General features: G+C 41.7%; 1 protein-coding gene across 1 annotated transcript in view; it reads left to right on the forward strand.

The window, feature by feature from the left end:
• The first annotated feature begins 8,403 nt into the window (after window positions 1–8,403).
• Window positions 8,404–13,482, forward strand: part of adgrl3.1 (adhesion G protein-coupled receptor L3.1) — a 78,136-nt gene continuing 73,057 nt past the window's right edge. Inside the window, exon 1 of the mRNA XM_070912216.1 lies at window positions 8,404–8,458. Within this exon, the coding sequence (XP_070768317.1) occupies window positions 8,404–8,458 (55 nt within the window). The remainder of the gene's footprint in view (window positions 8,459–13,482) is intronic.

Raw genomic sequence — 13,482 nt, forward strand, 5'->3', positions numbered from 1 at the left:
GAAGGGAGGGAAACTGAAAAAAAATAATTGATGAATTGAAGAAAAAGCTCAAAAACAAGAGTAGGCTACATGTGAACATTTGAGTGTATTCTCCTGCTAACCAAGCCCGGGCCTTTCACGAGGGTTTCAATCTAGGCCATGAGTGCCGTATCCTGCCTGTTTGTCTGCCTCCTCTTTGATGCAGCATCATTCACTGCTGAGGTGGCTGTTCTCTGTACTGTACAGGACAACTTTTCTTTCTCTCTCTCTCTCTTCTCTCTCATAAACACAATCACGCACACACAAACTTTGCCTCTCTCTGCCTCTGGCTTTAAGGCATGGCTTTGATGGATCCATTGTGACAGTACTGGGTTCAGAGCACAGTGACAGAGAGGAGGAGAGGGAGATGGCGATGGGGGGGGGGGGGGGGGGGGGGGAGAGAAAGGGTGGTATGAAGGAGAAGACAGATAAATCAAAGGGAGGAAAACAACAGCAGTGGCAGTGGAATCAACATCACTGCATCTCTAGTTGACATAATTGATTGTATCAGAGGCAGTTTTGTAAACCATTAACTTCCCCCTTATGGGTAACTCGGCTGCACTGCCACGCAGAATTGAGAGACTGCACATGTGTGTGTGCATATGTATGACTGTGTGCTTGTGTGTGTGTGTATTTTCGTGTGGCACAGCCGTTTGTTTTGTGCATTCATTTATTTATTTTTGCCATGTTTTTCTCGCGTTGTCATTAGCAGAGGATTCTCGCATGAGCCAACCTACTCATGAATAGGAGTGATGAATTCGATTGGTAAATTAGCTTTAGCTAAGTCTAGCTGTCACTGCACTCCGGCTAGCCTTAACTAGCTGGAGTGTGGTCACTGCAGTTTGGTTTAACCTTTAATTTTAGGTTTTCTTTTAGAAAATTGTACATTTCTATGGCATTATTTTTACATGGTGAAGCAGATGGAAAAAATGTCTGATTTTAGCTCAGTTTTTACCAAATATGTAGCCAGCTCCTGTGTTTTTGCTTTGTAGTATAGTTTGTTATGTTTTCGAATTTTGCCATTTTAATAATTCTCCCGTTATAGTCGATGGTTGATCTTTTTATACCACTATCTGATGTCTTCAGGTTTTGTTTTATGAATCTTTGTCCAAGTATTTGAGGGCACTGATTGACAGGGAGGAGAAAGATAAATGCCTTGGGTTATTAACTTGCTTTAAGAGTCTCCTCGACTCACTCTGATCGCTTTTGGCACTCCCTCTCTCTCCCGCTGCCTCCCTCCATCCTCTCTTGTCTCCATCCCTCTGTAACTCCTCCTTTATCCCATCTTTCCATCTCTATCATCCTCAGCCTTTTTCCTTCCTGACCTCATCCATGTATCTCTTCCTTCATCTTCTCCCCCCCCCCCTCTCATATCCTTCCCCTCCCCACCCCTCCCCTCTCCTCCATTTCTCCTCCTCGCTCTGTTCTCCCTTGCACATCTCCGCCTTAGCCCATCTTGTCTCATGAGGGAGGGAGGGCGCGCAGAGTTGATTAGACTGGAGCATTAGAAAGTTCAGAACAGAACAGAGCATGGTGTCTAGCCGCCGGGGCGGTGAGGAATCAAAACGGCAGTTCCTTACAGACGAGGTCGTCGGCGGTGGATTTTCAGGGTGGTTTTGGTGCATCGGATTTCTGGGAGCGTCCTCAGAGGCAGCCATGCGGAAACAGCAGTGGTCCGGTCAAAGCCGGAGCCTCCCCAGACGCAATTTTCTGACGGGCATAGAATGTCGAACATGGAGGGAAAGGATGAGATGTGCAGCCCAAAGCTTTGAACTATTTTAGTGTGGAAATGATTTTAAAGGGCTAGATCTCTTTCAAATAAAAATGATGCTAAATGCAAAGGAGGTCAGATTCATCCTTACTCTGCTCTGTCACAGTCCATTATCCCAGATCATAACATGTTAAAATAGAATACATGCTTTGATTAAATTATTAAAGAAAATGGTATAAAAATGTGCAATGAGAAATTTAAACCCAACAAATAGGGCGATTACCAAAGTCAACCATTATATGACAGTGCTAAACTGCTGCCATTCATTTTTCACAGAGGACTTTGAATTTAGACCACAATGACCAAAACATGTCACACTGATGTGGGGGTGACCTATACCTTTAAGGCTACACTCCAGCACTCTGCAGTTCTTTGCTGTGAAGCCACACAAAGGATTTACAACCAGCGCTGTACAAAATAAATTGCCAGCCAGGCCACTTGTCTTCAGGGCACAATGACAATTGTGGACATTCCTACAGTGAAACAGCCCCTCACCCACCTACTCACACATACATGTGTGCACATGTGTGTACTGTACATGTTAGAAAATACCCAGTGGGAGCAACCATACTGCATCTGGCTGTACCAGCCAAATGTATAGATTCAAAATGAGAGACACAAGCTGACATGACTGTTTGTCTTGTTGAGTTAAGATTTAGACAGCACAAACATGTGACATTGACTTATTATTATTAATTGTGATTTTAATGTGGTCCGAGGGGGCTCCCCCTCCCAAAACACCACGGCTCATGCAACAGTACAGATACATGTTGTGGCCGACATGTCAAGACATTCATATTGTTGGGAGCTGACAGTATGTTTTCCCTGAGCCTCCGGTCACACCGAGGGGCCACTCTTTGCTAATCAGTATCTCAGACTTCATCAGCACAGGGCAATTATGAGGGCGGGCCCTCTGTCCAAAATCACTCTTGACAGTTTGTGTATGCATGTTGTATGTGTGTGTCTTTGTTTGCATTGTGCGTACTTGGTATGAGTGTGTGTACATGTGCTTGTTTGCAAGTGCATGTGTGTGCTTGTGTCTTATGTCTCTTATTATAGGCCACAGGCCAGACTCCCACCAGGTCCTATCCTGATTAGTCATCTCTTCAGCTCCACGCTGCCAAATTACCTACCTGAAGTTGTGTGTTTGTGTGTGTGTGTGTGTTTGTCCGTGTGTGTGGGTGCATGGTCACGCTAATCAAAATTCTCCCAGCCTGTCTACCTGCGCTGATGATAATTTGCTATACTACCCATATCCACTTGCACTCTGGCACCCACACAACCTCATTCCAACCTTCTCCATGCACACACACCCACACGCACACCCATGCACACACACACATAGAAATGGTCCATGGTGGTTAAACCTACCCTAGCAAGCCAACTGGAGGTAATTTACCGTAGCTTGGCGGACACATGCCATTTTACTGAACACGGTACATGGCCCCCTGAGCTTTGTTCCGCTCAGACTTCTCTCCAACAGAGCAAAGAACGAACAACTGAAGAGACTAAAGAGAAGGAAGAAAACAGAACAGGTGAAGAAAAACTAAATGAAGAAAAATGGCAGGGGGAAAAATAACGCATAAGTTGCTCAGCTTCTACCTGTGCAATTATAGCCTTTTGCACAACGGATTGGTATGACTAAATATATATGTATAAAATAGAACATTTGAAGATATATGCATCAGTGCATTATTCTTTTCTGGACAAATACATCAAATGCCTCCTCTTACTGTACTACAACAAATGTTTTCAAAATAATTTCTTCAAATTGAGAGGTTTAACTACTGACGAGCATTTTTTCTGTCACAACTGAAGAATCCCATCTTGTTTACTTTCACTCCGATTAAGGAGAACACGAAAATGCAGTTACAGATGGACTACAAAATACTAGAATTTGTTGTTGTATAGTATCTTTTTATTTTTTGTGATTTACACACACACACACACACACGCACACACGGTATTCTTTTAGGCATACGCACAGGGTAGACTACAAACGCAGCATCGACACTCTGCCTCTGAGACTCTCTGCCTGGAGGCTGAGGGAGTAGGGCATCTGGTCTCCTAGTGATAAGCATGTGTGTGCGTAAATGTGTGTACGTGAGGGCGCGTGCACATGCGTGTGCATGTGACGTGTGTTGACAAGGTAGCCCAATCCGGTCAGCACTCATTAGTGAAAGGGAGAATCCCCGAATGAGGAGTGCTGCGACAGGCAGGACTCTCGTTAGGGGACTATACTCACACATACACACACACATAGGGTCAGACTGCTTCGGTGCATCAGCCCAACATCAATTAGTTCATGGATGCATGCAATATAGTCTGTAAGTGTAGTGGCCCCGGCAACAGCTCTGTCAATGCCGGGGAAGGAAATGAAGATTCAGGGCAGGAAAATATAGCACATAGAAACCAAGTCACTTGTGCATGCAAGACTACTGGGGAGCAGCTTGTCCTAGTGGTACACTAAATAATAGGTAGCTGTTGAGAAACAATTAACTCTATTTAATAAGATCACACTAATCTAAACATAATTATAAATCTTTTTTGTCACAGATTTTGTGAATTTTACTATACATTTTGGTGGCAAAATAGTCTGAAAGGAACAAAAATGTGACATATGTTTATGTTTCTGGAATGATTAATAGATGTCTGCCGAGCAGATAAAACTAGGGCAGAAATGGATAGAAACAGCAGGTAGAGCAAAGGACTTGGATCCAGGGACAGCTATTTGTTTTGGTCTGATCCTGCTTATTAGCTGATGTTTTCCTCAGTTTTATGCAGATGCTGCTTATCTGCCAGGGAGGGTCTCCAGTGAGATATAACTAGCTCAAGATGGGAAATATTGAGTTCATTTAAAATATATGGCTCGATTATTTCATCACTTTAACAGTGAGTGAGGTTTAGACGGGGCATATGATGATTGCTGAACCTTATGTGCATGATCAACTGATGAATACGGGGTGTAAACACATCACATATGTTCTGATAATTAGCACCATTACTGCCTGTTTATTCATAATGTATTAACCAATCACCACATTAAGATAATGAAAGGGAACAGGTTAGAGAAAGAGGGCAATGCTTTGGGCGATCACCATTGTCTGTGCACTGTGGACTGAACATATTTCGTTATCTGAGCATATGGGCGTGTGCTGCCCTGCTGAATTATGAACATAACTCGAGCGATTTGAGTTTAGATTATTCCTGGACTGCTCGAGGCTGTCACGGAACTATTGTCTTTAAAGGCACCGTGAGCATGGTGGAAATGAGAGGGTTAATTAACTGATGAGTGAGATGGTGGTGGTGGAGCATACGGGTTGATGGAATAGCTTTTGAATTATGGAACAGTGGAATGCTGTGGCTGGTGGCGAACAGCCATATGTCAGTGTGCGCCTCCTGTGTCTCACTCGGGACAGCTGGTCAGATTGCTCATGTTCAACTGCGTTAGGGACCAATCAATCAAAACGCGGCAGCTTGTTGAGTTGTTTAAGGGGGGGAAGAATAAAGCACGGGAGTCTATTGTGATTCTATCACTTTGGTGCCATTATGGATTTGTCAGGAACTGTTAGCAGATATGAAATCACTCTCTATCGAATCAGTTGCACCACCTCATATTTAGAAAGGTGAATATGTTGGTAAGCGCGGCATTCTGGGTTATTTGAAGAGGGTAAAGCCTGAGGTCATCTAAACTGGAACTTTTGAATTGTGGGATTAAAACCTTACTCTTACTTTTACTCGTCATCCCTTTTGGTTAGTGTAACAAAACTATGCTGCCATTTTGACCAGAACTTTATTGCAAAATAGATTTTGATATCAAGAGACCAGCCTGGTTAAGCAGAGGTCACATAAAAAAAAAATAAAAATAAAAACTTAGTCACAATCACAGGTCAGTGTTGTTAGAACTCATGAAAAGAAATGGTAGTTAAACCTGTGTTCTTTCCTTTCAGCTGATGGCAAGCCATTACAGACTTGTCAAATGGAAACGTGTAGATTTGTGTCAATGAACCAAAAGAATTAACTTCCTAAGAACTTTCACTTTGTTCCACTATTCAGATCTAAAAATAAAACATCTTGAAAATAAAAATGAACTGACTGAACTGAACTGTTTCATGCTGGAATGCAAATAACTGTCAAAAATACATTTGTTTACTTGGAACCTGACGAGCTCGCCTTGCACACGAGCTAGAAAGATGATCTCTTCTTGCTGACATCTTTAACTTTTCCTTTTCTCCTACAATCGTTCCAACTTTGCAAAAATTAATTTCGGCCTGTTTTCTTTATCGCGGTAATTTTAAATGAATTTTCAATTTCAGGGATTTATTGTGACATCCTAAAAAGAACGGAGTCAATAAAACCCCCTGATGACTACACAGCTCTTATCTGACTGTGTTTCTCTGGTATGGGTCTGTGCCCAGAGATTCAGATTCTGCTGTGTGTGTGCCTCTGGGTATATCTGTCTATTTGTCCTGTCTGCAGCGAGAGGCCTTTTGTCATTGTAGATGTTCAGAAGATGCATTATGCATATGTAGCACGTCGCTGGTGGTTATAGAAAGGTCTGTATCATTCTGACAGTTTCTATAAATAAAAAAGGGAGCTGGTATTCTTATATCAGTAGTTGTAGTTATCCAAAAATATCTAAGGGAGAGACTGTGCCAAAGCGGCTATTTGCCCTCACAGCATGCCGTGACGGAGATAGCTGGCTATTGTCTTAGTCTCTGCTGGGCCAAAATGATATGGTCACACTGATCAATAGTCTCTGTTGCACAAGATGTATTTCCCATGGCTCTGGCTGTCTGCTTTACTCCATCTGTCCCAGGCTGTCGCAAATTTCTGCAGTCTCACACACACACACGCACACACACACACACACACACACACACACGCACGCACACACACACACACACAAACTCTACATGCCTGTTTATTTGGAGCTGTGTACGGGTTCCCTTGAGAACAGTGAACATTTAGGCAGAAAACAGGACTGCTTTTACCTTTGAACTACTCCCATGAAAAATTATGTTTACTTGACATCAGCCAGGATGATGCAATGTCGCTTCTGCAGACTTGAAAAGATACGATACAAACACAACTCAGAGTGAATATTCTAGTTTTTCATCATCAAAAAGTGAATTTGGGAGTGCAGAAAGAAGGTGGAGTTAGTTGCTGGTTGAGCGAGTGATTGAACAATGCTGGTCAGCTTAATCAGTTTAGAAAAGAAGACGGAGGAATGATGCTCACCAGTCTGTCACTGCTATATCTAATAGTAGCCCATCCTCTTATTAATTGTTTATCGCTGATAGACCATGAAATGAACAATTAGATTAGAGCATCAATACATTTCATGCTTTGATGCTGATGTGGAATACCAAGTGAAGTGAATCCTAATACAAATGGCAGCGTCATTATGCAAACATTAAGCACCATTTTGTTGTGTTTTACTATTTTATTCTACAAGGCCAACATTCAGCATTTAGTCCTGTATTGGATTTGATCTTCGTGGATTATCCAGCATATGGTCTGTTGCCTTGTGAAATATGCATTTGTACCAATTTTCCTGTTTGTGTTTCAAATTCAGTGTCATCTTAGTTTTACTCCAACTGTATTGGAGCTGTAAATGCTACAAAACAGCTCTGGATTCCTTTAGAAATAATAACAGCATAATGTGAGATAATATGAGACTCCAAAGACAAAAAAAAGACGATTTGAGAACAACTTATTGATGAATGAACTTCCTAGTTGAATCTCAGACAAATTAATGTGAAATTAAAAATAGTTCCTCAGCATGAGTTCCACAAAGTACAATGTTTGCCATCTTGCAGTATGTACACATGCATAATTATGAATATTATCAACCTTATCTCATTGCACTTTTGCATTGCACTCATTGTTTGACTTGTCTGTGTACAGTACACTTATGAATAGTCTCACCACGCCACCACCGCCAACCCAAATCCACAATTTCCCTCTTCTAATTATATTTTCCTGATATTCTACATATTTTTCATATTCTATAAAAGTTGGTTCACACACAATTACCATTTGAGTTACTATTATGCATCTTAATCATTTCAAGCTCTCAAGATAATTACTGATTACTGTCTAGTCCACTGTGACATACGTTGACAGGAAGCTGCATTGACCTTAGTAAAGTACTGTTTGTTAAAGCATCAATCTGCCATAAATAAACAGAGTAAAAGGAGGTCAGGGAAATCTTTTGCTTTTCTGCATAACCTTTGTAAGGGTAATAAGAGTTTGGTGTTTAAGCAGTTTATCAGTAAAGATCAGGATGATTAGGATTTCTTGTAAGCGCTTAATAAATCTATGCGTGAGATTTTTTTTTAATTCACAGTTCACGAACAAATACAATAATTAGTGGTAAATTGGTTGCTTATACTTAATGCACATGATACAGATATGTCCAGTACATAGAGATAAGGCACCTTAACTTTTTCAAATATGGCATCCAAGTGAACAAATCCTCTCTGTGTGTCAATTTGCAGGCCCGTATGGTGTCAGGAACACTGAGCTGTGAGAAGAACAGCTCACCACAAGGCCGTCTGGGCTCAGCAGGAAGTACCTCCATATCTACTTCCAGGTCAACCTCAGACGTCATGTGGATCAGATGCCTGCTCTTCGTCTCGACCTTGTTTGCTCCCATCGCCATTGGTAAGATACAAGACCACACAAAGTACAGAACTAAACATACATTTACATCCAAGACGGTGCACGGCAACCCAGGCTGGGAAACACAAAATGAGACATTGTGGTTTAACATGTAGCCAATCTACGGTTTGGAGGTATTTACTGACCATCAACAACTAGCTTAACGCTAACCTTGGAAAGTGCATGCAACGCTCCCGTTCTCACAGTGAAGCTGCACATGGTTTTTGACATGTCACAGCAGGAAAAGCACAGGTGTAGATGATGAAATGAATGATGGCTGAATTCCATTTAGCTCCTTCAGTTTCAGGGTCCTGGTATTGTGCATGCTGGCTTGCTGTCACACACTGTCATGGCTTACTGGGACTCTTGAACAGAACAGAGCCATCGTTAATGTCACTGGCAACACCTGTTTTCCTACTCTGACTGACTGTCTAAATGTCGTCTAAGATAAAGGCTTATTGCAGTAGTTTTTACAAAAAAAGAGATGGTATTTGTTGCAGCGCTATTGTAACAAGTTGCATTTCATTGGAGGTGTCTCTAATTTTCTGGTCACTCAGGATAAATCTGCACACACTTGCAGGCATGTGTCCACCGAGAAACACATTTCTACTCACAGTGATTTACTATAAAGTTTGGCTCCTCATGTTCCACAGATTTACTTTATACGCCCACAACTACAAATGGAAGTAATGACTGTACAGCACTGACTCCTTCTCCACACACCCGAACACTTGCTCGAAACACTGCAGCTGCAAAACCAAGGAAACACTTAACTCACTTACTCTTGTTCATTTACACACATCCTCTGTCTTATTGCTGGGCGCATTTATATCTTTCACTCACTCCCCTACGGTCTCTCTCTCTCTCACACACACACACACACACACACACACACATTTGCACTGCACACACACAGTCACACACATTTATACTGCACACACATACACAGTGCAGATGCAGCCCCAGTAGGTTGTCTGTATGTTTTCTTCTCTCCCCTGTGACGGTGGGCTTTGAAGAGTCCTAGAGGGAGCTCTGGCCCACTTGGACTTAATCCTATTAATGGCTGCTGTCAATCACACAGAAAAAAACTGCCGCACACGTGCAGACACATTCAACACACACACACACACGCTCGAGCATTTACTTGTTCACGTACCTGCTGACATGCATGTGCACACTTTAAACGCTGATATATACCGTGCGCCCACATGGACGCAGATTCTCCATACAAACACACGCACACGCATAAACACACTCAAGTGCACGCATGCATGCTCACAGGCAGACACTTAGACACACAAACACCAAGGGCTTTGCTTTCACACCAAGAGATGAATTTCAGTCAAAGGTATTTGCATCAATGTCTAAAGAATAAGTCGACATATGCAAATCATGCTGTTTATACTTAGCAAGGATTAGTTGAAACAAAGACAGTTTAGCTTGAGGACACACAGCAGCGAGCACTCCATCGCTCCCACTGAGCCGTGTCTTGTCATTATTTCAGGGTTGTGTAGACAAATAAAAGAGAATGGGAAAGCATAGAAATGTATGTAAACCCCAGAAAAATGTATCTTTTCTGTGGTTGAGAGTATATTTCTGGCATGAACAGTGTTAAACCTGATAGAGTGGACTTGTTGATCATGTTGCCGCTGGAAAAAATGCTACAATTGTCGCTGCAGATGACCTCAAATTAATGGTGGCAAATATGGACATTTCACAGTGTTGAAGGTAAGGCTGTTATTGTTCTATATTTTTCCTGTCAACAAATACCATGAAAAGACAACAACTAAAATATATAAGTCCATTCCTTAATACTTTCTGTACCTGGCACTGGGGGTATTATCCCAAAGTTATTTATTCCTACTAAAAACGAACACATTTTTAATGAAAAGCTAACTCGTTTCTTAAAGTGGCCGGACACTGTAGTTTTTAGCAAATGTCACTCAAACAGGAGTAAATAGTGCATTTGGCGTTTTTTTAGCTACATTTCAGAAATAAAGTACAATGCCCATAGTCAGAAAGTGTGACAGAAACGTGTCATGCAGTGCAACGATGTAGCTCATTTATGTGCTTTTAATAGTTTTTTGGACAATGATAGGAAAACCAGCTGCACAGCCCAGCCTGTGCAATATTCATTTATTGAGGCAACTTTTTTAGTCAGGAACCTTTTTCAAGAGTCCCAAGGGAAGTGGTTCCCTGACCAAAAGTTCGCCTCAATAAAATTGCACCAACTGGAGTGTGCGGATGGTTTTGCTATCATATATTAAGCCTCGGCTCCAGCACCTCAGAAATAGCCTTTATTTGGTGAGCAGTGAATTTTATATACTGGACATAAATTTAAGTTTTTGGACAACAATGGAGCTTTATAGCACAGAGGGAAAAACGATATCAGGCTTTGACTCCACAGGCAGAACTTGGGTCAATTCATTGTAGGTTTTTGTTTTTTTCATGGGATTTATTGACAGTAAGAAAAACTTAGAATATTGCAAGCCTTATCCTTTAAAATATCTTTTGCACTTTAAAAATGTCTTGTCTCTGCTTTAACTCAGAAGACCCACATTTCAGACACGAGCACTGGCCAAACGCTTTGGCAGTTCGAGTGAGAGATCACCTTTTAAATCTCTCTCCTCTCTCCTCTCACCCTCTCCTTCTCCTTCCTTCCATCTATCCACCTCTTTCGCCACTCTCTTGTTCTTGGCCCAAATGTAAAAATCGATATCCTTTTGTTTCAACCCCCTGAGGCAATGAGAGTGTCTGAATAAGATTGTCTGTACTGTCTGTGGCTGCCAAGTTTCTGTCACCACTTACACAACTAATGACAGACACATTAACATACGCTTGCCAGGTCACAAATTTTTGCATGTGCGCATAGACAGAGCTAAATATTGGCGCGTACTGCATGTGCGTGAGTGTTTATGTCATGTGTCTGTATGAAGAGGTGCTGTGTGACTGCACATGCTTGTTTGGAAAAAAGTGACAGAAATATGAGCAGAATGAGTCCTTCGGAGGCATGTTAAACACGGTGCAGTTTTATAGGTGAGGCAGCTGATATAAACAGATGGATTAAAAGGTGACAGACGAGACAGGACGGTGTGTGCGAGTCAGAGCATTTACTGCTGCTTATGAAGGCAGAGTGGCTTTTTAATTGGAATACAGATAGACCCCTTATTTGAATTGCGTGTGTGAGAGTGTGTGTGTTTGTGTCATAATGCTCTCTTTATGCCCAGCGGGGACTCTGTAAGGCAACACTGTAAGACATCTGATCCAAAGCCAGTCTGGACAGCTGCCTTACAATACTGCGTATTGATCCCCTCGCGCTTCAATTAACCCTCTCTTCAAAATTTACATTCATGCTCACGAAGGCGGGCATGATGCAGCCATTGAAAAACTAATAAACTAACACTCATATTAACACAATAATGACCCACTGCCCTAAGCACTCCCCTTTTACAAACACAAAAACGCATGGAGTCCTTCAAATCCTCAGCCACCACTGAGACACACATCCTGACTGAATGTGTGCTTAAGGTCTAAGCATAGCCTGCGGTGATATTCGTGTGTGTGTGTGTGTGTGTGTGTGTGTGTGTGTGTGTGTGTGTGTGTTCATTAGAGGGGACATTTTCATTAAATGTCACTTATATATCAGTCTTCTCTCTAAGCTAGCGCCTGCCATTATCAATGTAGTACCCTCAGGTACCAGCACCACACAGATGTTGGTACACTGGCTACGAATTTCTGCCTCTACGTGTCATCACTCAGGGCATTTGTATGCCTGTGTGTGTGTGTTCGTGTGTGTGTGTGTGCTTGTGTGTGATGTGGTGAAGGGCAGTATTAAGTAGAGCCCGGGCAGAGTGTCATTGAGCTCATTCAGATTCTTTGCAGCATTCGTGTAACCATGACGCTCCTCCAGCCAATGAGAGAGCTAAGGGAGGGAGGACAGGGTTGCTATGGTTATCGTGACAGGGAGAGCAAGGAAGGTGGTGCTGTGCCTCGCTTTTCAGGGATGTTGTAGGTCTGTGTTTGAAGTGCGGGTAGCTATGTGTGTTCATACATTCACATGTGTATGCACGTGTGTATGTGTGCTTTTAAGAACTGATTTGGAAGGCCTTGAATGCCCGTGTATTCTTCAATAAAAACTGCAAACAGTCCGCAATCACTGGGCCACAAACTACAGACGGTATCAGATTTAATATATTTTATTTGTTTATTCGACAGGGACAATACATATATTATGTATATTGCACCAGATATAGCTGCAATTCTCAGATGAGGTGCTTTGGCACGCAATATGAAGCTGTGTAAAATTAAACGCAATAAAATCTACATTACAATTACAGTCGGGCTACGTGATAACAAAGACGAACAACACAAGTGAACACCTCAGCTGATAACCTATCTATCAAGGGATGATGGCTGATGCACACAGGGATCTATGCTCCCATGAACAGAGAATAACAACATCCAAGCTACACCACAACAACCAAAATCCCTGGGAACATCCAGCCCCACACCATCAATACCACAGCACCCTACTCTAATCACAAGACAATATGTATCTAGTGTGTTAATAAACACAATTAAGGAATAAGCACACATAAAACCGCCACATTTCTTCTATGATGCTGAATATAGTCAGTGCTGGGACCATACCTTTTTAGTTTTTGGATGACAACAGAGTTTTAAGCTACACCAGGGTGTAACTACATGGACAGTAATTGTTAGCAGAATAAGATAAAATACCAGAATGTTGGTTTTGGTATAGTATACATGGTTTTAGTCATAGGTTTTGTTGTCAAAGGTTAGAAAAGATAAAATAACTCCAGCGTTACTCAACACATGCAAGTAGTACAAGTATTACACACATCTGCAATATTTTTTAATCTATTAATTAAATGAAATCACTTACTGATAGTATACTTTTAATAAAAATACCATTAGGTCATGTTCTTAGGACAAATATTTTAATAACATACAGCAAAAACCTAAAATGTCACATTATAGTACTGATAGATCAGACATAGATAGAT

Source organism: Enoplosus armatus, chromosome 2 (genome assembly GCF_043641665.1).
Source record: "Enoplosus armatus isolate fEnoArm2 chromosome 2, fEnoArm2.hap1, whole genome shotgun sequence".
Lineage (NCBI taxonomy): Eukaryota > Metazoa > Chordata > Actinopteri > Centrarchiformes > Enoplosidae > Enoplosus > Enoplosus armatus.